At 38.3% G+C, this 24,666-nt stretch overlaps 1 protein-coding gene across 1 annotated transcript in view; it reads right to left on the bottom strand.

The window, feature by feature from the left end:
• The window catches only part of col27a1b (collagen, type XXVII, alpha 1b), a 425,030-nt gene that overhangs the window by 269,402 nt on the left and 130,962 nt on the right, over positions 1–24,666 (bottom strand). The window contains exons 9-10 of the mRNA XM_052036787.1: positions 19,909–19,962; positions 10,954–10,998 (exon numbers count right to left, since the gene is read on the bottom strand). Of these exons, the coding sequence (XP_051892747.1) occupies positions 10,954–10,998; positions 19,909–19,962 (99 nt within the window). The remainder of the gene's footprint in view (positions 1–10,953; positions 10,999–19,908; positions 19,963–24,666) is intronic.

Raw genomic sequence — 24,666 nt, 5'->3', positions numbered from 1 at the left:
TGAGGACAACATTCTACCAGCTTAGTTCATGTCGGAATGCAATATGACTTTACTACACTTGTGCCTGCCAGTGATCAACTGTTTCACTATTTCCCTTTGAACTTCAGGTGGTATTACTACTGCTCTCTCCCCCATCAACATATTGATAATTACAGTTGTGCTGTCTATGCAGATGTGCTGGACTCAATTTCTAACATTGTGAAGTTTTTCCACTATCTGTAAGGCCCAAAGTTACTGAAACTGTTTTCTGCAGCTCCAAAGACTGTGCCTCTGTACCTGCAGCTCCAAACACATTAATCAATGCTCCAGCTCAGCCTATATGAAGTAGCGCTGCAAATCACTGCCATGCACTGCCCTGAACTTTCACTGCAGTCCAATACCGATGCAATTCGAAAATGTGTGGCATTTTCCAAATAGGAAGGCAGAAATTCATGAAAGCTTCCTGTCACAAGCAACTTTCTCCTAGAGCATCTCAAAAGAAAAGGGTGATTATTGCCTGTGCATTTTAACACCTGCAAAATAAGTCCAAGTCACAAAAAATTCTCGGTTGGAAATATATCTGCCTCTCTGGCATACGTGTTCATTTCCCGTGACTGAGCTCTCACTTAGCAGCAATACTGGAGTAGCTTCACTACGACCATCACTGCAGGTTTAGAACACAGCTTACCACCACTAAATAAAGATGAACAAAATGTGGGAACCATTCAGTAAAGTCCCTCACCTGGGGATGACAATGAGTAAAGAGAAAACCGAATCTCATGTTAACACTGCTACTGTGTTGCCTTTACTTGGTTACTGATCTTCTCAGTGACCTCTGCTACAAAAATCATGAATGCCAGAACCATGTACCAATATGCAAAACATTTTCATACACTGAATCAAGACCAAGGGTGGATAATCACATCTGTGCATTCCCTTCTGCATGCTTCTAACTATTCTGTATCTCATATGCAGTGCTCCTTGGTGGAAATTGCAGGAAGGTCCAGATAGTTCTGAAGGATAGCCATGATCCTAGGTGGCCCAGCTCTGGATTGCACCATCTTGTCATGAACAGCTGCAGCTTGGTCACTACTGAGATGGCATTGATGGGTTCATAACTACCTCAATCTAAAATAGGATACTTGATTTATACCCTACAGAACTACATGGAGGGCACAGCTAACTGAAATATCTACTAACTTGTACATAACTGAAGTGTATTGACTTCGAAAATTCTGCCAAATTGGAATCCAGCTCATAGATTGGGTGGCTTCTAGCTGTGCTGCAATGGTTAAAACAAATACCACATTATAGTCGGTTCAAACCTTGACTTGGAGATGGCCACACCTCTCATACTGGAAAATAAATGATCTGGTGGACACAGCTGCCATCTGCAATTGCTTACAGTTTGGCAGCAAGTGTGTTAATAAATGTTTTCCAATGGGTATGTATAATATGCCTCCCACGGTTGAACAGTTGGAAATGTGTTTAAGGTGTGAGGTGTTTGTGTAAAATTGTTGTGAGTACAGTTGTTAGTATTTAAGTTTTGTTGCAGTTTCTACTAATTTTCACTGCATGCAAAGTCAATACATTTCTTGTGTAACTGGGATCAGGTCCCTGAGGCACTCCTTAGAAGTGCATAAACAGGCTCTTTCAGCCCAAGTTGTCTGAGTTGACTGTGATGCCCATCTATACTAATCCCATTTGCCTGCATTTGGCCTGTATCCCTCTACTCCTGTCCTATCCAAGTACCTGTCCAAATGCCTTGTAAACATTGTAATTGTATCTGCCCCTACCATCTCCTCTGGCAGCATGTACCAGATAACCACCGCCCCTCCGATCTCCTTTAAATTTCTCCCCTTTCACCTTAAACCTATGCCCTCTAGTTCTAGATTCCCCTGCCCAAGGAAAAAGAATCTATCTATCCTATCTATGTCTCTCATAATTTTATAAACCTCCATAAGGTCACCCCTCAGCCTCCTACATTCTAGTAAGAATATCCAATCTCTCCTTGTAACTGCAGCTCTCCATTCCAGGCATCATCTTGGTTAATCTCTTCCTCATTCTCTCTTTCGCTACCATGCCCTTCCTATTGTGTGGCAACCAGAAGTGTACAGCATACTCTAAGTGCAGTCTAACCAATGTTTTGTACAGCTGCAACATGACATACCAACTCCTATTCAATGCACTGGCCTTTAAAGGAAAGCATACCAAATGCCATCTTCACTACTCCATCCACCTGTGTTACTACTTTCTGCAAGCTCTGGACTTGATGTCCCTCTGTACATCAATGATCCTAAAGTCCCTGCCATTTACTCAACCAGAATTTGACTTCCTTCTGGCACCAGGTTCTCTGGCCACCATTATATCATTTTGCTCCTGCTGGCTTTTGGCATCACTTAACATGCAGGTGTCCTCCTCATCCACCAGGATCTCAAAATTGGCAGCAGTGAAAGAGCTCCCCAATTGCACAATAACTTCCAGCAGTAGATGTATTCTGTGGTCAGTCATCAATTAATGCAGGTTAGCTTCAGCAGATGGTCAGGAACTCCTGGAATTACCTTTACTCAGAATATGCTAATATGCAAAATATTGAAAATGTCAATGCCAAAGGGTATTAAGTGCATTCCCTGACTGCACTCAAAAAAAAATGGCATGGATACACCTGCACAGTGCAATTTTAGCACATTTACGTGCAATGAATTTCTAGGCATGGGGCTATGAACTAGGTATAAGGGAAAGCAATGCAAAAACATGAGGCTGAGAAAGATTACCATTCACATGGATAATAAACACATAAAGAGTGGTTAGACTATATACATTGTTTCCAAGACATAATTTCCATGCCATTCTTTGTAATTGTATCTGTGAACATTAGGATCTTCATCCTAACATTCACATTCTAACAATTCTCTAAGCACTTATGTCACCATGTAGTATGCCAATAAATATTCAGCTCAACAAAGTATTACATTCAACTAATCCAGACTAGCATTTCCTTGCACATTCATCTCAATAAACTAACAATAACATTCAATCAGCATTCTTTCCAAGCTGCCAGTTCTCAAAATTCAAATCAAATAGTCTCTAATAGGACTTTGTTTTAGGTGTGGACTTGCATGGCCAGGCTCATAACGTCAACAATTCACTTTGCAAGTTGCCAAAAATGTGTCTGTAACAATCACTTGAAAATTTAGAATATATTCATGTACTTGTAAGAAACAAAAAGATTTTTTTAATTACACATACAGCAAAATTAAATTATTTATCCTGATTCTGACCTGTCACCCTGCTAAAAACTGTAAAGAATTGAAATCCAAACACTATTTTCTCATTTGGCTTCACTGATTTCTATTATTTCACTGAGTGTCAAAATTTAATTTGAATTGTCAGATTTATATAATGAATCCTATTCTGTGTTATTATGTGAATATTGAGCAGTAAAAATACACATGATTGGAACATATTACTGATCTATAAGGCTGGCCTGAATTTTTTAAAGTACCACAAATGCTTCTTATATCCTGAATTACTTGACTAAGATTCAGTCTAACAAATCAAAGCTCCATCCATATGAGCTAACCAGTCAGAGGGATTACTCTTTTTTTTGTAAGCATTGGTCTTTTTGGTCTTTTCACAAGCACTATTTATGTTCTGACACCAAAAGTGGTAGTCATTGGACAGTCTGTTGCTCATCAGAACAACGTTTCTTCTTATTTTGAATCACTCTTTCTGAGATTTTTCCATCTTGCTCTTCACACAGAATCACTGCAGCAGCTGTGTAAAGGAACCCTCTGAGTTTATCTGTCGGACCCATCAGCCAATACAGTCTGTGGTTCAGGTCATTTCAGACTTCCATATGTGTATGGTCAAGTGCAAATGACTAAGATGAGCTGGAGGACACATCCTGGCTCAACTGATCTCCCACTCCACTGAGTCCAGTAATGGATTAGTGGTGTGCTGAGCAGAGTGCAGTGTTGGCTAGAATAGGAAACGTTACCTAACTCACTTGCATGTCTGAGGAAAGGCAAGTGAAGGCAAGTGATTATACTACTTTATTTTTAAGATGATTTTAATTAAACTTAACTTTTTTTTTACTGTTTTTTTAAATTATAGCAATCTATTTGAACAGTTTTTAAAATTCTCTGTCTCACAGAGGCCAAGCCTTCAGTACCTACCTCCTTATACCTACCTCCAGACCATGGCAATCTCCCAAACTGCATCAGGAAGAACCATGGATTCCCCTTTACAGTCACGTTCCACCTCACCAGCTTCTGCATTCAACAGATCATCCTTTGCAATTTTCACCAGCTCCAGATCCCATTACTTGACACATATTCTCCTCCCCTTTCAGAATTTTGAAGGGTCCATTCCATTCACGACTCCCTGATCTGCTCTTCTGTCCCTATCGACCACTTCCCATCTCATGGCAGTTTCCCATGTAACCACAGGAGATATCACACTTGTCCTTTCACCTCTTACCTTCCCCAATCCAGGGACCAAACAGTCTTTCCAAGTGAAGCAATGATTCACTTCACTTCTTCCAATCTAGTGTACTGCATTTGATGTTCACAATGTGGTCTCCTCTACATTGGGAAAGCCAACTGCAGATTGGGTAATGGCTTTGCAAAGCATCTGCATTCAGTCCACAGGAGCAACCCCTGGGCTAACTGTTGCCTGCCACTTTAATTCTCAATCCCACTCCTGTTCTGACCTATCTGCCTATGGTCACCTGCATTGTTATAATGAGGCACTATGCAAGCTTGAGTAACAATGCCTTAGACTCAATATCAAGTTCTCTATCTTTAGGTAAGCCTCTTTTCCTGTTTACATCAGAACTGGCTATTCCTTCTGCAAGTCTCAATATTCCTCTCTCCATTAGTACAGCCTGTTCTGCTGGACATGTCCCACAGCCCTGTGATTAGCAAAACACAACAGGAACAAACATAATCACCCTTTAATGTCCTACTAACCCATTTGACCTGATCTCACCCTCTCACAGATATTCCCATAGTCCTATCCATCTTTCCCATCACCTTCTCTGCAAGATAAAATTACCTTTTTTTTAAATCACTGGCAAATCATCTCCAACCTGAAACATTACTTGTTTCTTTTTCCATAGATGCTGCCTGACCTGTTAAGTGTTAATTTTCTATTTTTACTTCAGATGTCAGGCAACTGCAGTTTTCTGTTATTTTCTTTTAAAAATCTCTATTGGGGACATTTAAAACAGTTCCAAGGGATTTTGTCAATGGTGAGCCAACAAAGGTCTTCAGAGCATTCTGTGGGTGGGGCTTCAGGAACCAACACCTGAGGCCCACACAGAGTTTGGAGACTCTTCTGCCTTGAAACCTGCCTCTCAAATACAGAGGGTCAGCTCATCAGCCCTCCATATGCATAACAGGATAGTGTAGTTATGTGCACACAATTGGCAGTGAATGGGATCCATGATGATCCAGCCAGTTACTTGAGAAGACTGCAATTAACGGCAGAAAGTTGGTAGACGACCAGAAGGGAACCAACTTTTCACAACAGGAACATTTTCATTGCAATACAGATATCACTTAGAAAGTTCGGAAACTGCAGAAATGGAAATTAACTGGTCAAAATCATTGATCTAGTCATAACTTTAGGACTAGAACAATTGTTTCCACATTCCTTAAGTTAAAACTGCCTCCTTATAGTGTGAGACACCCAGCAGCATTTACAATGGAGGCAAGTAAATTTAAATAACTCATTTTAGAGAACAGGATGTATTGGTTATCAACAGCAGTGGAAAGACAAACTAGTATAACACCAATTCTTTAATTAGTAAACTTCTCTTCAGAGATTTGGACTAACATTTTAAGCTAAGAACTAGATAATATCCTCAAATATAAATTCCTAATCCTAAATGCAGTTTAATATTAAGAGTATTTTGCTGATTCTGGATTTTAACCATGGAAAATGTATTCATAGGCCAGATTTTGATGGTTTTTCCAGCAGTTCTACAGAGAACTGCTGGCATTCATCCTCATAAGTGCCAGCAACTTATTGGCCGAGCTCCTATGGTGATTTCCTGCCTGTGCTCTGATGCTGGACTCTGCATGAACTCCAGTGATGAAGTGGGTGTTTGCTGGAATTCCCTCAGATTTCTGCTGGGGAAACCTACTTGAAGATCCTGTGGCAGATTAGACCTGGCACAGGATCTGTGAACATATTCATTTCAATGCAGATTTTACAACAACGTGGAAGTTGAAAAAGTTAAATTTCTACAATTGTGTTTGCAGTTATTAATTATTAAAGAGTATTTTAAGCGATTTCATTTTTTATTTTGTGAATTCTTTTGACAAATATTTTATTTTTAATCATTTTAAATGTCTCCAAATGTCAGCAAAATTCTGGCCCACCCTAATGTCTTGATAACAATGCATTAGGCCTTGGCACTGCTCAGAGACTAGCTGTTTGGTTCTAAGACGATCTTGGCCAACAAGACTTCCTGGATGTGGACAAGGTAAGTGCATGACATCAAAATAGTTCACCAGGAAGTGCAGTCAGTAGGCACCGTTAATGAAGAGGATTAAGCAGGAATATTTAAAAGTTCTGTCACAGTGTCAAACGAAGAGCGAGCTCACGGAGAACCCAAATGCAGAACACTGGGACGAGACTGGAGTCGGGATGCTTCCTTGGAACCGAACGCAGGCGGCAACCAGGAGGAATCTCGCCTTAGGGCTCTGAGGCAGAGTCCCGACATGGAAACAGGATATCTTAGGAAAAACAGCGAAACCAGGACTGCTCTAGAGTTGCCAGCTCTAAGCAGCCAGGAGACAAAGTATACCCAAAGATTGACCAATACTCTGGCAACTAGTGCTAGTGAAACCAGGGTTCTTATACTAGTCTCCTGATGGGGCTCAGGTGTGTGTCATTATGTGATTAGTAATGCATGGAATCTATGTGCTGCACAACAAGGCACCATCAATGGAGCCAAATCGAGGGCCAGCACTCGGAACCATGACAGGTTCCTTCTTAACTTTTTAAAAACAAAGTGGATTACAAAGCAAAAAAAAAACAAGTTGATGGAGGAACTCAGCGGGTCAGGCAGCATCTGTGGAGGGACATGGACAGTCAACACTTTGTGTTGAGACCCTTCATCTTTACTGGTGGATTACAAATCTTGTTGGATCTTCCTGCTTCTTCAAATTGAAAACATTATTCACACACCACTGTAAAGAGTTTATTCTTTGGTGAGGTAACCTAGACAGAAAAAAAAAACAAGCAACAACATGCCATCAAAACATTTTGATGTTGTGACATAATGTGTCAGGAATGTTGCCCATAAATAATTTGCTGTTGCTCCTTCTGTCATTCAATATATGTAAGCTATATCCTTGATGATTCAGTTTGTTTCAACTATAAGATCCCTGGAGGGGTAGATATTTCACTGAATGTATTCTCTGATAGTCCTGATGGAGCAGCAGGATGCATCTACAATGGTTCAAGGATACCTGTCCTTTGAAGAATGAATGCAATACAGGTTTTCTTAACATTCACTTCCCACTCACTGCCTGAAACTTGCCAAGTGGCAACCGGATAAGAAACAGTAAAATTTACCTCCTAAGCTGATATAAATATTAGAGGCCAAATGTGAATTGCCCAGGGTTTCTGAATCAAATCAGAATTGCTTTGAAATGTAAAGATTCTTTCAGTCGATACATAGTGCATGGAATGGACTGCCGGAAATGGTGGTGGAGGCAGATACGATAGGGTCTTTCAAGAGACTGTTAGATAGGTACATGGAGCTGAGTAGAATAGAGGGCTATGGGTAAGCCTAATAATTTCTAGGTTAGGGACATGTTCGGCACAGCTTTGTGGGCCGAAGGGCCTGAATTGTGCTGTAGTTTTTCTATAATAAGTATAGTTGATGAGCATTTGTTTTAAAAGTTTCCTGTAAAGTAACTCTTAACTGAGCTGGGGAGAGAGCAATGGACGATCCAATTTATATGCCACGTTATTGATATCCATAATAATTCTGGAACATTGTGCTCACATCCTTCAAGGAACAGCATTTCTCAAAAAAATAGTCAGATTCTATGTAAGCATCCAAGTTATGGAGTGAACAATCCAGTTCTAACCAATACACTGAAAGACAGAATTAATGAACGTCAATAGAAAAATGATGTGTGTCATGCTGTGCAGAATGGCATAGAACTGATGAATGAAACATCTCTGGAACTCATGCAGCTTTACACAATGCTGAGAATAGCAAAACAAAAGGGAGACAAGGAAACAACGGATTGCCTATTCAGATGAAAGTAGGTAATCACAACATGCTTGTTAGATGATCAAGTATCAGCACAAATTTCTCCAAAGAAGGATGGAATGAAATTTTTGTTGCAGTGCATTACTTCCATATGCACACTTCCCACACAAATACCCCATCCACAATATTACTCAACAGGAACAAGAAAATATATTTAATCATTATAGAGGATGATGAAAGTCAACCCTATTTCTCTCCCCTTCAGATGATGTAAGACCTGTTGAGTACTTGCAACATTTTATTTTATTGGTGGTGGATGGAGTTGAATCTTCATATCAGAATCAATGCATAGGATTGACATTAGTCACAAAATAGGCACAGTTGGCAAAGATTTTCCACAAGGATTGAAAGTTGTGCAAGCATGGTTAACATCAAAACGTAAATATGGAAGAGAGTTTTTTTTGTGAAACAATTGCCTCTTTACTGAGACCACACAACACAACAGCAAACCAGAGTGGAGGCACAACTCTGGAATGGAATCAGCTGAGGTTTCTCCTTCGGATTAGAAAATAAAAATTCTGGAAGATGCTGCAGCCTTTATTTCCTGGCCAGAAGCCAGTCATCTGCTTATAAAAGGCATGCAAATGTAAATCTGTAGATGAGCTGCAGCAACTCAAAGTTGGGTCATGAGAGACTGAATATGATTGGGGAAGAGATAACTTGCGCTGACTACTGTGATCCTGAAAACTGAATTTAACAACTTAGATGGTAAAGCAGGATGGCAAAGCACATGAAAGTGAATGTGGTTAAGTTTAGTGTCCAGAAAATCCCTTTGCAAGTTCACAAACAGCAAACTACAATATACTAATTTATATCAATTGATCCACAGAGAAACACAAACTGCAATGCATGGATCAGCTTGTCCATGACCTCCTTTCATATATATTGTAATGAGGAAGTCAGGAACAAGTTGGAGGTCAGATACCTGAGTCACAAGCATAGTGAGATGAGCAGCCAGATGCATCTCTAATTCAGCCACTCCAATTTACACCAGGGATAGCTCATGTATGTATCACAACCCCATGCATTTAAATAGCATCACCTGTCTTGCTTGAAAAGGTATGTGGTGTGTTTTCTGTCTCATTTAACATAATCTTAATGTTGTTAAATAACCTCTCATACCGGTTTTGAAGCAAATGTACTTCTAATAATTCTTTTTTTAAGCTTATTTAAAATATATTTCAACAGTTTTTATATGCCTCTGATCAGTAGTAGCATTAGAAAAGGCCTGGGGCAAGCAGTGGCCCAGAACAAGCCCAATCCAGCATAATGTTTCCCTTTTCAGCTCTTCGTTCGAGAAACCTGTTCAAAATGTCAAATAAACAAGATGCTGGGAAACTCAGTTATGCAATTTGTTACAGAACTACTTGGTGAGGGAATGCTAGTCTTTACTGAGGATACTAACACTATACTTAGCCACTCCCGTATTCAGATATTTTGTTGGCATTAGGTCATTTAGCACGGAATTGGGTACTGCCAATTTCTTGAAGTGCTTCAGTGGTATTGGCTACACTCTTCAAAGTCCAGTGAATTAGTTGCAGATAGTATCAAAAAGTCTTGACGAAGAACCCAGATATATTTAATATGCAATCACTTCATGTCAACACGTGAACAGATATTGATGGCAGCAGTCATCACCATATTCCATGGTAGGTGTCATAGCACACATAATATTGGGTTTGACATGTTGAAAACTCTTGAGTTTGCATATAATTCATCATTACACGAACATGACAACAACTGAATACAGTTTGTGGCCAGAACATTTCACATTGAGAAAATCAAATTGAAGCATCAGGAATGTAATTTACCACATGCAAATCAGTGGAATTAAGAAGGTTAAGAGCATAACACTCTCAATGTGCTTAACGTTCTCAATGTAATGTCAAATCGTCTTAAAGAGGTATCATCCCTGTGAAATGGAGACATGAAAGACAGCAGATGCTGGGATCTGAAACAAAAAACAAGCTGCTGGAGGAACTCAAGTGCATCAGGGAGCATCTGTGGAGGCAAAGGGATTGCTGACATTTCAGATCGTGATCTGCACCTGGACTGAGTCTGCACAGATGCCTTCAAAGATGCTGCCTGACCCAGTGAGTTCCTTCAGCAATTTGCTTTTTGCTCTTCATCCCTGTGAAAGTTTCCCAGTTAAATGGCATTGAGGCATAAGCCTCAATGATGGTAAAAAGAGGAAAGTTTTACTAACATATTTATCTTTGAAGATTGCCTCTAGAAGTAGTGTTTAGGATTGTACACCTTCAGGTTGTGTAAGATTACAGATTTTCTTAAAACTTGTTTACTATCAGGAAATAAAGAAGAATAAATAAATTAAAGAAGTGGTGATAGTGTAGCATTAAGTCTATCATGTATGTGTGCAATGGGGCCAAAAGAGTTGCTAACCAGTAACAAAAACATTTAAAAAAACTCCCAATTGATATTGTTTAGGTTCCATCTATTAATAGTTTGGGAACCTCAGACAGAATAAAGAACTTTTCCAAATCAATAGATGTTGTTTACTCAATTTGAATTAATGCTTCTTTTTAAGATCATCAAATGTCCTTTGGATCAGTGTTATCCAGTTAACACAACAAATCTAGTTAATCAATGAAATATTTTTAGCACCCATTTGGCAGGACCATGGAAAACCAATAGATGGATGCCACATAGTCACTTACCCTTATTCCTTTAGGTCCACGTTTTCCTACTGGCCCTGGTAAACCCTGTAAAAGAAAAACATGTTCAAAAAAAAATTTCAGAAATAATAGCCTCAATTTTAATTTGTGATGAGATCTATTCGTAGGTAGGTGCAGGTGGCAGGGGGACCCTAGTGGGGGGTTCTTGAGGATGGGTAAGCAAGAATAAGTTCACATGCCAAGGCCCTGAGAGTGATCACAACTTTCAGGATCAGACCCACATTGAACCAGTCAGAAATCACTATCTGATACATCGTTAGGAGCAGATTTTCAAGCAGCAAAAGGCTGTCATCTACATTCCACAGGAATAAACCCTAGAAGAAGCCAGGTACATCAGAGGCATTGGGGAAGGGAAACCCTGTCAAGGAGCTGGTGGTACTGGGGAGTGGGATGTCCAGGGCAGGCACTGGTGTTCTTCCACTGTATAATTTGTATTATGAAAAAACAATAAAATGATAAAGGACTAAAATTAACTTGTGACTGGAGAATGAAACTATTTTCTTCCTTGGTGAATGAAAGGGACAGATCTTACACTGAAAAGCCCCCAGATTTATTCCAAGCTGCTGGTTTTTAAGTTCTTAACTGGACAGAATCACAGGACTACTGAGTACAGGCAAAAGTTCACCTTTCACTTTGTTTAACTTTGGCCTTATAACACCTGGGCTAGACAGGTGGACTCCTCAGGGATTCCAATGGGGCTGCACAGGATCCTCAAGCTTTCTAATTCCTGAGCTGGGAAATCTGCCCCGAGCCCACACTAGTGCAAGTACAGTGGATCTAGTGGAATCAATGGGAGTAAGCAGGCTACCCATTGAATGGTATATATACTTCTATATTTGATATCATTTAGTTACTTTAAATACATTTATTTAATTTTAGGTGTGTGAAAGTGTTCCCTTAGTATTTTAATTTTAAAATTTTCAAATTAATTTAAAATATGTTATTTTATATTTAAATTAGTCTGAATGTTTTAATTGAGACATTCACAACATTCCAATACAGTGACAGCTTTGAAAGCCAGTGAGGCTAGGGGTGGGGCCTCACCTGCTGTTAAAACCATTTTGGAGGCAGACTCAAGCACTCATACTTGTGGAGATCCTGCACTATGTTGGGCCTTCCCAATTCGCTGGGGGTCAGCCTATGGAAGATATTTCCTCAGGACCATACCAGAATAAACAGCATGGCCCAAAAACTCACTAATTACCAGAAAATCTAATGGAATATGTGGTATGGAATCATAGCAAACATAGTTAGACTGAGATGATGAACTCCTTGAAAAAGAACTTGATAAATACTTTATGAGGACAGATGGAGGAGGCATGATGGCCCTCTACAGCTGGGAATAGAAAGAGTGAGAATTATGTAATGAGGTGATCAGCACTTCAATGCTGACAATGAGTTTACAAGCTGACAATGAACTTACAAGCATGAATGCTGGTATTTTACTTGATTACATCTGGAATATAAGGTGAGTATTCCTTCAGGCAAATACATATCTTACTGGATAAGTTGTACAAGTAGAAGGAAAGACTGATGGACTAAGCAGGATTTATTTCACTTGAGTCTTCTTTTGGTATAAGTTGAGACATTTGTAATAGGAAACTCCTACTTCTACAACAGTTTAAAGACAAAAAGTCACATTGATATTTCTGAAAGTGACTTTCTTACTGCAGCAGCATACCTGTCAACTTTAACTTTCATGATTAAACTAAAGTTTTGACAACAGTAATACCAAAACAATAAACATATGTAATATGTGACCAAGAAAGGATGGTAATGGTAAATCATTGTTGCATTAACACAACTGATAAGGGAAATATCAATTGGTCTTGCCTGCAATGTATCTTTTTGTTTTATTGTACAGATAGTAAAGTCCCTGAAACCTTTGCAGTTAATAGTGTCTGAAACAAATAAATAATACTTCATTCTATTAGCTGGCTATAGAATTGTATAGAATATTGTAAAGAATCATCCGAAAGAACCATTAATTCTAATGATCTGGAGGGTGACTTTTACTAAAAGAAACTGAAATAGCTCAGTGTATAAAATTAAAACAACATGGTTCTTCTAGTGTAAATCCTTATGATTTCACATATCACATAGAATTTCAGGCAAATTTCTTGTGAAAATAATGCAACATCTCTTATTTTTTTCCTTAATCCAGGTGAAGTTGTAACTGACTTGTGCATATTCCAACCTGCTGTATTGCTTTCAGTGCTCATGATTTGGTCATCAGAGAAGAAACCAAACACAGCTCAGGTAATCACTTTGCAGAGTATCTCTGTTCAGTCTGCAGGAGTGACGTTAAGTTTCCAGCTGCCTGCCACTTTAATTCTCCATTCCACTCCCACTCTGACCTAGTTGTCTGTGGCTTTGTGCACTGTACTTTACAGGACAGCATCTCATCTTCCATCTGGGCACATTGCAGCCTTCAGGACTCAATATCGAATTCAACAATGTCAAATAACATTCTTTTTCTCACCAATTCTGCTGTAATGTTATACATATTTATTCAGCTTTTCTCCCCTAAGGTACTTCTTCATCTCTGGACATTTCCAGCATTCTCCTTCTGGTTTCAGAATTTTGCAATAACTCTGACCTGCATTTCATAGCTTTTATGTGTCCTTTTGTTTTTCTGCTCTCTCTAATTGCCCTCATCAATCTATCAACCAGACAACTCAGTGAACAATGGAATCACCTCAGCAACCCTGGTCTCACTATATAAGAGACATTTCCTTTTCCCATCCCTCTTTTCATTTTCCTTACTTTCCCAATTCTGGTCTGTTTCTCTTTCCACAGATGCTTAATGACCAATGGAGTATATCCATCATTTTCTATTTTTATTTCAGATTTCAGCATCTGCAGGTCTTTGATTTTCTCTGTAATAATCTATGCAAAGATTTTCCAAAGTTTCGCACTGTCAATACTAAAAACAAATTGCTACAGGAATTCAGTATCCACAGATGCTGCCTGACCCACTGAGTTCCTCCACCAGTTGTTTTTTGCTCCAGATTCCAGCATCTGCAATCTCATGCGTCTCTCTATGTATCAACATTTAAATGGTACTTGGACAGGTACATGGATAGTAAAGGTTTAGAGGGATATGGGCCAAACATGGACAAATGGGACTAGCTCAGAAGGAAACCTTAGTCGGCATGGACCAGTTGGGCCAACGGGCCTGTTTCCATACTGTATGACTCTATACTTTAATACCATTTTTTTCAAATTATTGCTTCCATTTCAAGGACTGCAGAACATTGTGGAATGTTTCTGTAATTAATAGAACAACACATGCAATCTAAGAGAAATCTGGAGCTGTAGTTTTTTGGGGCTGTGGTTTATCTCCTCTGTTTACTAACCTCCAATTTTCAACCTATTAAAGCATAGATAGAGTATAGAGTTCCCCCTTAGCCTCCGATATTCTAAAGAAAACAAATCCAGCCTATCACGTCGGATAATAGAAATGCTCCATCCAGGCAACATTCTGATGAATCACTTCTTTTTCTTTTCCGGTTCAAATACATCCTACCCACAGTGTGATGAACAGAACTGCACACAGTAGTCTAGCTGTGGTCTAACTAATGTTTTATTTAGCAACACACAAAACACTAGAGGAACTCAGCGGGTCAGGCAGCATCTATAGAGGGAAATAGACAGTCAACATTTCGGGTCAAGACCCTTCATCTGGACTGAAAGATAGAGGAGAGATAACCAGTATAAAAAAGTGAAGGTAAGGGGTGGTTTCAAAAGGAAGGTCTCAACCCAAAACATTGACTGTCCATTTCCCCCCATAAATGCTGCCTGACCTGTTGATTTCCTCCAGCGTTTTGTGTGTTTCTCCAGATTCCAGCATCTGCAGACTCTTATATCTCCATAAAGTTTTTTATAGTTATATCATTATCACCCTGCTCTTAAATTCTATGCCTCAGCCAATGAAGGCAAGTATCCCGTATGCCTTCTTAACCACCTTATCTACCTGTCCTGGTGCCTTCAGGGATCCGTGGACATACACACTAAGGTCTCTCTCTTCCTCTGTACTTTCTAGTATCCAAGCATTCATTGTGTGTATCCTTCCAAAATTCTATTAAATTCCATCTGCCAATTTACCAACTCATCAATATCCTTCTGTCGCAGAGGACCAGCTCGCTGTAGGCCATACTACTAATCTTCATGTCATCTGTGAACTTACTGTTCATACCTCCAACTTTCACATCCAGATTGTTCAGATCCCAGCATTGATCTCTATGGTATATTACTGGTCACAAGCTTCCCCTCAGAAAAACAAACCTCTGCCTCCTATCATCAATCTAATTTTGGATCCAATTTGCCAAGATGCCATTTGCCTTGTATCATATGCATTCTTACCTTTTGGACTTGTCTCCCATATAGGACTTTGTCAAAGGCCTTACTAATCTATGTTGACTACATCAACCACACCACCCTCATCAGCACATTTAGTCATGTCCTCTAAAAAATCAGATAAATTAATCAGACAGAATTTCCCATTAGCAAAGCCATGGTGATAACCTCTGATCATTTTCCACCTCTTCAAGTGCAGATTAATCCTGTTGCTCAGAACTTTTTTCCATCGATATCCCTACAACTAATGTTGGACTCATCAGCCTGTAATATTTGCCCATCTTGTAACCTTTTGCCCATCTCAAATAAAGATACCACATTTGCTATCCTCAGTCATCTAGCACCTCTCCTCTGTGGCCAGAGAAGATTTGTAGACCTCTGTCAGAGCTTCAGCATTCTCCTCCTTGATCTCCTATGAAAGCTTTGATACATTGCATCAGGCTCTGGGATTTTATTGATCTGCACATCTGCTAAGACATCTGATACCCCAACCTTTTGGATTGTAATTTGTTCTAGAATTCCACCGTTACCCACCCTGAATTCTCCATCTACAATGTCTTTTTCCACAGTGAATAAAATGGAAAATATCCATTTAAGATCCTACATTCTCTGGCCCCATGCACGGATTGCCACCTGGTTATCATCCCCTCCTTAATATACTTACAAAGTGGTTTGAGACTTTCCTTAATCTCGCCCACCAGTGCTGTTTCGAGCCCCCACTTCAACCTCTTAATTAGTTTTTTAATGAGCCTAAACACATTCTATACTCCTGAAGGGTCTCCACTGTTTTCAATTTTCTAAATCTGCCATTAGATACCTTTTTATTTTTTAACCCTCCATATTCCTTGACATTCAGTGTTCTTCAGACTTGTTGGTCTTACCTTTCACCATTACAGGATCACATTGGCCCTGAATTCTCACTATTTCCTATTTGAATGACTTTCATTTGTCACATGTAAAGATACTAGTAAGTAGCTGTTTATAGTTCACTTTTGCCAGTTTCTGTCTTATATTGAAATCAGCTTTCACCCAATTCAGGTCCTGGTCTTATGAGAAAAGGCTATGCTTGTGTCTGCTGGAGTTTTCAAGAGTCAGAGGAAATACACAAAAACCTGAGAAATCATGATAGGGCTATAGAGGGAGCAGATGTTTCTCCTTTTGGGATAATCTAGAACTACGGGTCACTGTTTATAAATATGGGGTCATTCATTTAAGAGAGACGTGTGGCACTATTTTTTCTTTCAGATGGTTGTAAGTCTTTAGAATTGTTTTCCACAAATGGCAGTGGAAGCAGTGTATTTTAATATTTTAAGCAGAGGTAGATAAGACCATAAGATATAGGAGCAGAATTAGGCCATTCAGCCCATCGAGTCTGCTCCATCATTCAATCATAGCTGATTTTTTTTTTCAATCCCATTCTCCTGCCTTCTCCCCATAACCCTTAACCCCTTTACCAATCAAGAATCTATCAATCTCAGCCTTTAATACATCCAATGACTTGGCCTCCATAGCCCTCTGTGACAACGAATTCTACAGAATCACCATCTGGTTAAAGAAATTGCTGCTTATCTCAGTTCTAAAGAGCTATCCCTTTATTCTGAGGCTCTGGCATCATATCCTAGACTTTCCTAGTAATGGAAACATCTTCTCCACATCCAATCCTTTCAGTATTCGGTAGGTTTCAATGAGATCCACCCTCGTTCTTCTGAACTCCATCGAGTACAGGCCCAGAACCATGAAACGCTCCACATACGCCAACCCTTTCATTCCCGAGATCATTCCTGTGAACCTCCTCTGGACCCTCTCCAGAGCCAGCACATGTTTCCTTAGATATGGGGCCCAAAATAAGCAAAGGTGTAAAAGATTATTGGGAAGGTGGGAAATGTGGAGATAATGTTACAATCAGACTGGGCATGATTGAATGGCGGAACAAGCTGGCAGAGACTCTTGCTCCTAATGTGTGTGTCTGTTTGTATTACTAAGCCATAGAATGGGGATAGTTAGGCAGATGCTGTACATTCCTTTCCCATAAGGAAGTAGAATAAAAAGTAGGATTAGAGGAGGAATAGGAGATTTTCTAGTTGGAAGTTTGATTAATATTTTGATCATTATATGTATAATAGAAATTCAGAAGTGTATGTTATTTGGTAAATAGTAACAATTTATAGGCTATCCCCGGATTATGAACGACTTATGTCCATATTCAATCTTGTCCATAAGTCAGAAAATACACAATATCACTCAATACAGTAACCACACTTCCATGGTTTGGTAACGAATGGTGTTGATGAGGGCCAATTAACATGAAAATTTATTTATTGTCTTCCCCTGCCCAGTTACAGTGGCACAGAATCAGGACATCTCATGCTCGATAGCTGATTTTGAGGGGTTTGAATTATCAATGGCTATTACATTGTTTAATAGGGTATCATTGCATATGTATCTATAGAAGCAATTGCTTGTCCATTTCCAAAGCAATTCTCTTCAGTGACCTCCAATGGTGAAAATGGCAGCCTGTGTTCTTAGAAGATAATGGTATCTGATTACTGCAGGGAGGTTACATATAGACTTTTTGTTTCAAGACTAATTCTCATTTGAAGTTAACATTATTTATCAGTGCTCATTTGTATGTGCAGGTGTCCATGAGTCAGGCGTTCTTATCCTACGGAGGGGAGGGCCTGTAATAGACCAGATAAAAACACAGGTTCGTATCTCAGTTTGAATACTGCATTTTTCTTAAGATCTATTATACCTTGGGTTATGTTAATTGAGTAAATGAATTGTTTTAATAGGTTTTGATGCATATGCATAAAGAAGCCTAAAATAATCTGCAAAGTTACAGCGGCCTGGAAGAATCTACCACCTGCCAAATGAGGTTCGCTACATGTAAAGTCCAATTTTACCACGATAATAAATCCATCTCGTGAATTACAGTTGCTTCACACAAGGCTTATTAAAATCATTATTATTTAATTCAGTTGTTTCTCATCAATGCTGAAATTGGGAAATGTTACCATTTTTATTAATTAAAATGATTGTGCATTGGAATTGGAATATTATTGTCACTTGTGCCGAGGTACAGTGAAAAAACTTGTCTTGCATACGGTTCCTACAGATCAATTCATTACACAGTGCATTGGGGTAATATAAGGTAAAACAATACAGAATGCAGAGTAAAGTGCATTGAATAGTTTACTAATAACTAATAGATATGACAAAGCAATCCAATAACTAATTCTTGGGATATGAGTGTCACCGGCACAATGGCATTTAATTTTCATCCCTGATTTCCCTAAAGATTGTTGGATCATCTTGAACTTTTCCAGTTCAGAAGCTGGAACTTGGCACAATAACAATTTCAGATATTTAATATAATTGACCAAATTGTGTTTGACCCAGCATGCATATTCTGCTCAATACTTTCCCCATCCAATGCAATCCTCTTGGCTGTGCTAACCTTTCGTGGATCTGTAGGTCCAACAGACCTGGCAGTCTAGCTCCCCCAGCTGTCCTGTGAGGCAGGGTCACCTCACACAACAGATCCTAAAGCCTTACCCCCAGACCACCTGATGGCCTTTTGACAGCTCATGCTGTCACAAGCAATCTTAACCATTTTTAAATGGCTCTGATAATCAGTTGAATAGATTTAAATACTTTAAAAGAGTGAAGTTTTTAAAAAATATATACTTTTCCTAACAATACACTTAACTTGTATAACCAACAATTCATTAAAATAAAGACAGAATACAAACCACTTACCTTCACGTACCCTTTCCATTCAGATTGGTGACCCCATTCAAATGAATGCAATCATACCAAGGAGAACAGAGCTCCTCCCTCTGGACTAAGCGTTGAGTCCAGTGGCAGACGTGTGGGATTCAGGAATATGCTGACCTGCACAATGTTTTTGTCAGTTATCTCCAGAAGCAAAGGCTGAATAGGAGCATGATCTAGGCTAACATTTGTGCAAGTGGAATGAAGTAAAGCCAGAACAAAGGACAGCAGATGATCCTTAATAAATATAGTTACTCTGAGCAATGGCACAGTCAGTAGTGTATTGTACCTGACATGCAACAAAGAGCACTTTTTTCAGATTCTGCAACACCTTTGCATGATAATTCGATAAAGAATGCTCAACATAATTTTGATCATCTGTTGTCCAAAAATGTTTAAAGCAACTGCTCCTTTATTTATTTTGTGCCTCCATTAAATAGTACAGAGGGAAATTTGATTGATTTTTTTACATTATTGTATCATAATTTAGGAGGAAATTCTTTGGGGAATCTTACTACAAGTACAATCTGGTAATTTTTTTTCATCTTACATTTTGTGTTGTGAGTTTGTAAGAGTGTCACCTGAGATGAGGAAAGATATTAGAAAATCAATTGTCATTAGCCAGTTGAACAAGTATTTCATTTTCTGATTTAAAAATATTTAACAGAAAGCTATATGTAGGATCAACCACCATACACTAATCTGTTCTTCTGGATGTTTCAATAGAATCTTAAGTAAACAAACTTTACAAAATGAACATTTTTTTCTGTATTAAACTGCACGGCACGAGAAGATTTACTGCACCTGCCTGCCAGGATAACCTTTGGCACCTCGGCTTCCATCTGGTCCAAGTTCCCCCTGTTAGAAAAAGGTGAACAATGTTCCAATAAGATCACTGGATCGATCGCCAAAGCTGACCAGCATTTTAGACTTCATTTTGTTTCAATGCTCAATATTGAGGAATTTTAAGCATTTTCAAATTTATTTTCAACACTAATTTCTATTTTATCATGAAAGATTAATGAAATGTTTCAGTTGGGATTACAGCTTTAAACATACTCTAGCAAACGTCTTTGAGAACTATTTTCCAGATGTGTTACTGACATAGTATTCACGCATGCACACAATTAAAGAAGTCCACTGCCAAGTGCAGCATGATTCAGTGTAAAAACTTGGCATTAATTTCTAGGATGTCCCTTATTCCAAGGAATTCATGTTTCAGTTCGACCCATGGGGGATGATTCCACGGCAAAGAACTATTCTTAATTTAACAGACTCAGATTGGTCCAAGTCATCTGGAATAATATTTAAAAAACATGATATAGTCTATATTGGTCCCAATGTGGGGTTCGAGTGGGGTAATTCTGTACTACTAATAAATTGAGCTGATCCATATCATCTAAAATTGATCAAAATATATGTTCCAAATTAATTGTACCCTTACTTCTTATTTAAGGTTTTTCTCGTGATCTGGAGTAAATTTGGCCTGGCTTCAGCTCACTACAAAATCTGCAGTTGCTGTTACAGAAAAAACAGTTCAGAATCAGCCAAGCACTGAACCAATTTCCATGGAGAGTAGCCTGGAAATTACTGTTAATTGCATTAACCCACGAATGCTTAACACATTTGGGTGACATTCACTGGTCTGCCAACTTAACTCATACATTGACACAGGGAATTTGATATAGGCACCATTCTTTGGCAGACAGAAAATTGCTATACAAATGCATTCCTCGTGTTTGCTAATATCCCCAACAGTTGTTGTTGGCTTTTTTTTTGCTTTAATATATACTCCAAAACTTTGTAGCATCGTAGTAAAGAAATAGATCACCAAAGAGATTGAATCCTGCCCTCTACTATTGTTGATTCAAGACAATGCAAATGGTTCCTTCACCATTAAGACTTAAGGTCTGCCAACAGAAACACTCACAAGATATTATTAGTGATGACTGACATGACCTCACTGTATCCAGATGTCTTAAATTGATACAGACATGCTGAGTATAATTTAAAAGCTTCTGTTTCAACCACTGTTGGAAGCAACATGAAGGCAGCTCCAGCATTTATCAAAAGGTCCTACAGTAAGCTTTTGCAGAAACAAGGATTTTTTTTCCAAAATAAGAGCTGGAAAATAGTAAGCATATATGCAAACTACAGAGTGAAACATTTAGAAGAATGTTGACTCCAATCTGATTCTCAACAATAATGTATTATGAAAGTTTAAAAGTAAAATAGTTCTTCCTAAATCATATATTAGGAGTGTCTATTTAATTATAGAAAGAGATGAGCACATTTTTTTCTCTCCTAGTGCTAATTCAGACATTTTAGTTTCTTAGATTCTTACTGACCATGTTACAGTCTTTTTGCAATATTTATTTATAGACTTCTCTGCATACTTTGTTGTAACAAATAACACTGAGATCCCATCAAATAAGTGTGGAAACAAATATGCAGTAACAGTTTGATGGAAAGTGTACATAACAGAGTAAACCACTGAATGCATTAAAATGCAGCACAGCTTAAAAGTCTTTTAAACTATGGAATATCTTATTTTTATATCATTATATTAATTCTTCCAGTTTTCTTTGTTCCTTTATTTTTTTGCCCATGTCCCTATATTCCACTTTGGGATTTTCCTTTCCAATCATTTATCTCTGAGGTTCAGCTGCCAATCTCCTATGAATTCTTATTTTTGATAGTCTTTTGTAATAACTGTTCTGGTTATGTCAACTGTGTTCGTAATTTTTGTAATTTTAACAGCTGTCTCTCCATTCCTGTATGCTGTCAAACTGCTTTTTCAACATTAGTCTTGAATAAATATTAACTTCCTCCTGGAAAAGACACATTGCACTGTGTGTTTCGATGTACATGTGACTAATAAATACATATCTTATCTTATCTAAGGAAGTTAACTAGCAGGAGGAAGTTAGGAAGTTTCCCTGCTGGGGAAAATGAAGCCATTGTCTTCGTTCCTCATCCTAAACAGTATTCTTTTGCTTCTGCATCTGCTCTCAATCTATATTCCACTCCTTTTCCTGATCTCTGTCTCAAACTGTCCACAATTGTGACCCAGTTGAATTCCTTATTAGGCTCTCCACCACCTTTCTACAATACTCTTCTGGATAATTTCCTTACTCTAGCTCATCCACTGACATGACTGCTAAATCTATCTCACATCAAATAACCATCTTTATTTCCTTGCTGACAATGCCCACATGCTGACAACATCTCAAATTTAATTCAAATCCTACTCTTACTAAAACATTCCCAGCCCTCAGATCTTCCTATGTTTGACTATCCATAAACACCGATTTCCCAAATTCTCCTTTCCTGTCTCTTTAAGGTTAATTGCTTCTCCTTTCACCCCATCCATCAACTGTGCTCCAAACTATCTGCATAACACTTTCTCTGATTTTTCCACAACCTATTATGCTTTCCTAACTCCTTAATTCACTGTTTTTTCACTGGAAGATATAAAAAGGTTGAGTGAATGGACATGAAGGTGGTAGTTGGAGTGCAATGTAGGACTGAGGAAATACTGAGGAAAGATTGAAAAGTAGGTTATAAAGCAGAAAATGCTGAAAATATTCAAATATGAAAAGAGAAATAGAGTTCGTGTTTCAAGTTGATGATCTTTCATAATAACCTCTGAACAAAGGCCATTGACTTGCAATTTTTACTCTGTTTTCGTCTCCACAGCTGCTGCCTAACCAAGCAAATACTTCCAATAGGTTCTGTTTTTATTTTAGATCTGCTGTGTCTGGAGTATTGTATGGCTAACTCGTATGCAAGACTATACAGCATACACATGTCAAATTCTAGCTATGAATACATCCCAATGAAAATTGATTTCATCTTCATCTGGATTCATGTACAAATTTTTCAGCAAGATCACTGAAGAGCAAGGAGGAATGGAAATCAATTAACTTTTCTCCCCTCTCAGCCAAAGATGTCACCTTAACAGCAGAAATCAGCCAACTAAGCATTCATCAAAGGATAAACCTCGAAGATCAATGCTTCACTCCCAAACTAGATGTTCCTATTATTGGCCAATGAAATGTGTTTGCTGATATTTAGACTTGCCCTTTCCTCTTAGCTTCAGTGATATTATGCTCTATGAGTTACTAGAAGTGGGAGATGGAAATCATTGGGAATCTGGGATTCAAGTGAATAGGGAAAATAACTGTGTACCTTTTTAACCAATAAACTGCAGAAGTACCAAACAAGGAACTGTAAATTATAATGAAAGGTTCAATGTCAAATCAGGGAGAGAAAGAGAGAGAAAGGGAAAGGAAAAGAGAGACTGAATTAAGAATGAAGAAATAAACTTTTAATTACATTTTTAAATGAATTTCCAGCAAAAAAAATCTCTGAAGAAATAAGACTTCACGTTTGTCCAGTAAAATATCACTGCCAGAGAGGTTGAACAGCAGTGAATAACACTAACTACACTATTAAGAGGATGTAGAATATAATGGACAAACCCGAACTCTCTGTGGTGAGTTTAGCCCATATCTACTGGGCAAGTACACCAGATGTTTTCAACAGAAATATTTATAGTTTTTGTGAAGTTAGTAGATAGAATACCCATCTCACACAGCATCTTTTGTATTCTTATATTTAATTTTGCATCTGCTCTCAACTGGAGTTGTTGTAACATCTGCACATAAATAATTACAAGCACTACTTGCAATCTGGGGGCAATGTCACTGAGAGAACTTTTACTGAAATATTTGTATTGGAGATGAGAACATTCACATTGAATTGTTTCAGCAGAAGAAACATTTCAGCTCAAATAAAATGTACTTATCTTTGCACATTTACTTACTCCTCACACAAGGAATAAATATCCTAGCAAGCTAAATGATTATGCTAAGAGCATTTAAAAGGTCTGTCCAATGGAATAAGAAATGGTTAGCTCTATGTACCAGCTTCTACATTAGCCACCTTAAATCCTGATGGTAAAAAAAATGTAGAATGCAATAGTTGTTAAATTATGTGATAATGAAGCTATTTTTCATATTGCTTTTTGCAAGTCCTTTGTAAGGGATTTTCCAGTATTTTTACTCTTTTAAATATTTTATTGCTTTTTGTTAAAATATCTGTAATAGCTATTTTTCTTTAAAAAAGATTGAATAGACATCTAAAAGCAGCTGGATTTACTTATCAAGCCTAAATCCTGCCAAAAGTTCCTGGAAGTGTAAATGCATTTGATGGTAAGTTGTCCAACATTCCCTGCATTTACAGCACATTCATTCATACATACATGATCCCCTGTGCATCAAATGCATATGGAAGTGGTTTTAAAAATCTTCTTTCCAATAAAATAAGACTGTTGTAGTGTAATGATATGACTGGCAGAGAGCAGGCCATTCGTGTTAAGAATCCAATCTTACAGCCACAGTTGTGCCACTTACATATTTTAATCTTATTACTAAAGATTGTAATGAATGTTCTAACATGTTTTCTGATGGAATATTCAATCTCCAATTAGAATTTACTTCCATTTAAAAATAGTTCATTCATTACTACCAGAACCAAAGTAGAGGATTCTTACTATAA

This window comes from Pristis pectinata, chromosome 23, assembly GCF_009764475.1.
Source record: "Pristis pectinata isolate sPriPec2 chromosome 23, sPriPec2.1.pri, whole genome shotgun sequence".
In the NCBI taxonomy this organism is placed as follows: Eukaryota; Metazoa; Chordata; class Chondrichthyes; order Rhinopristiformes; family Pristidae; genus Pristis; species Pristis pectinata.
This window is presented reverse-complemented; position numbering and strand designations above follow the sequence as displayed.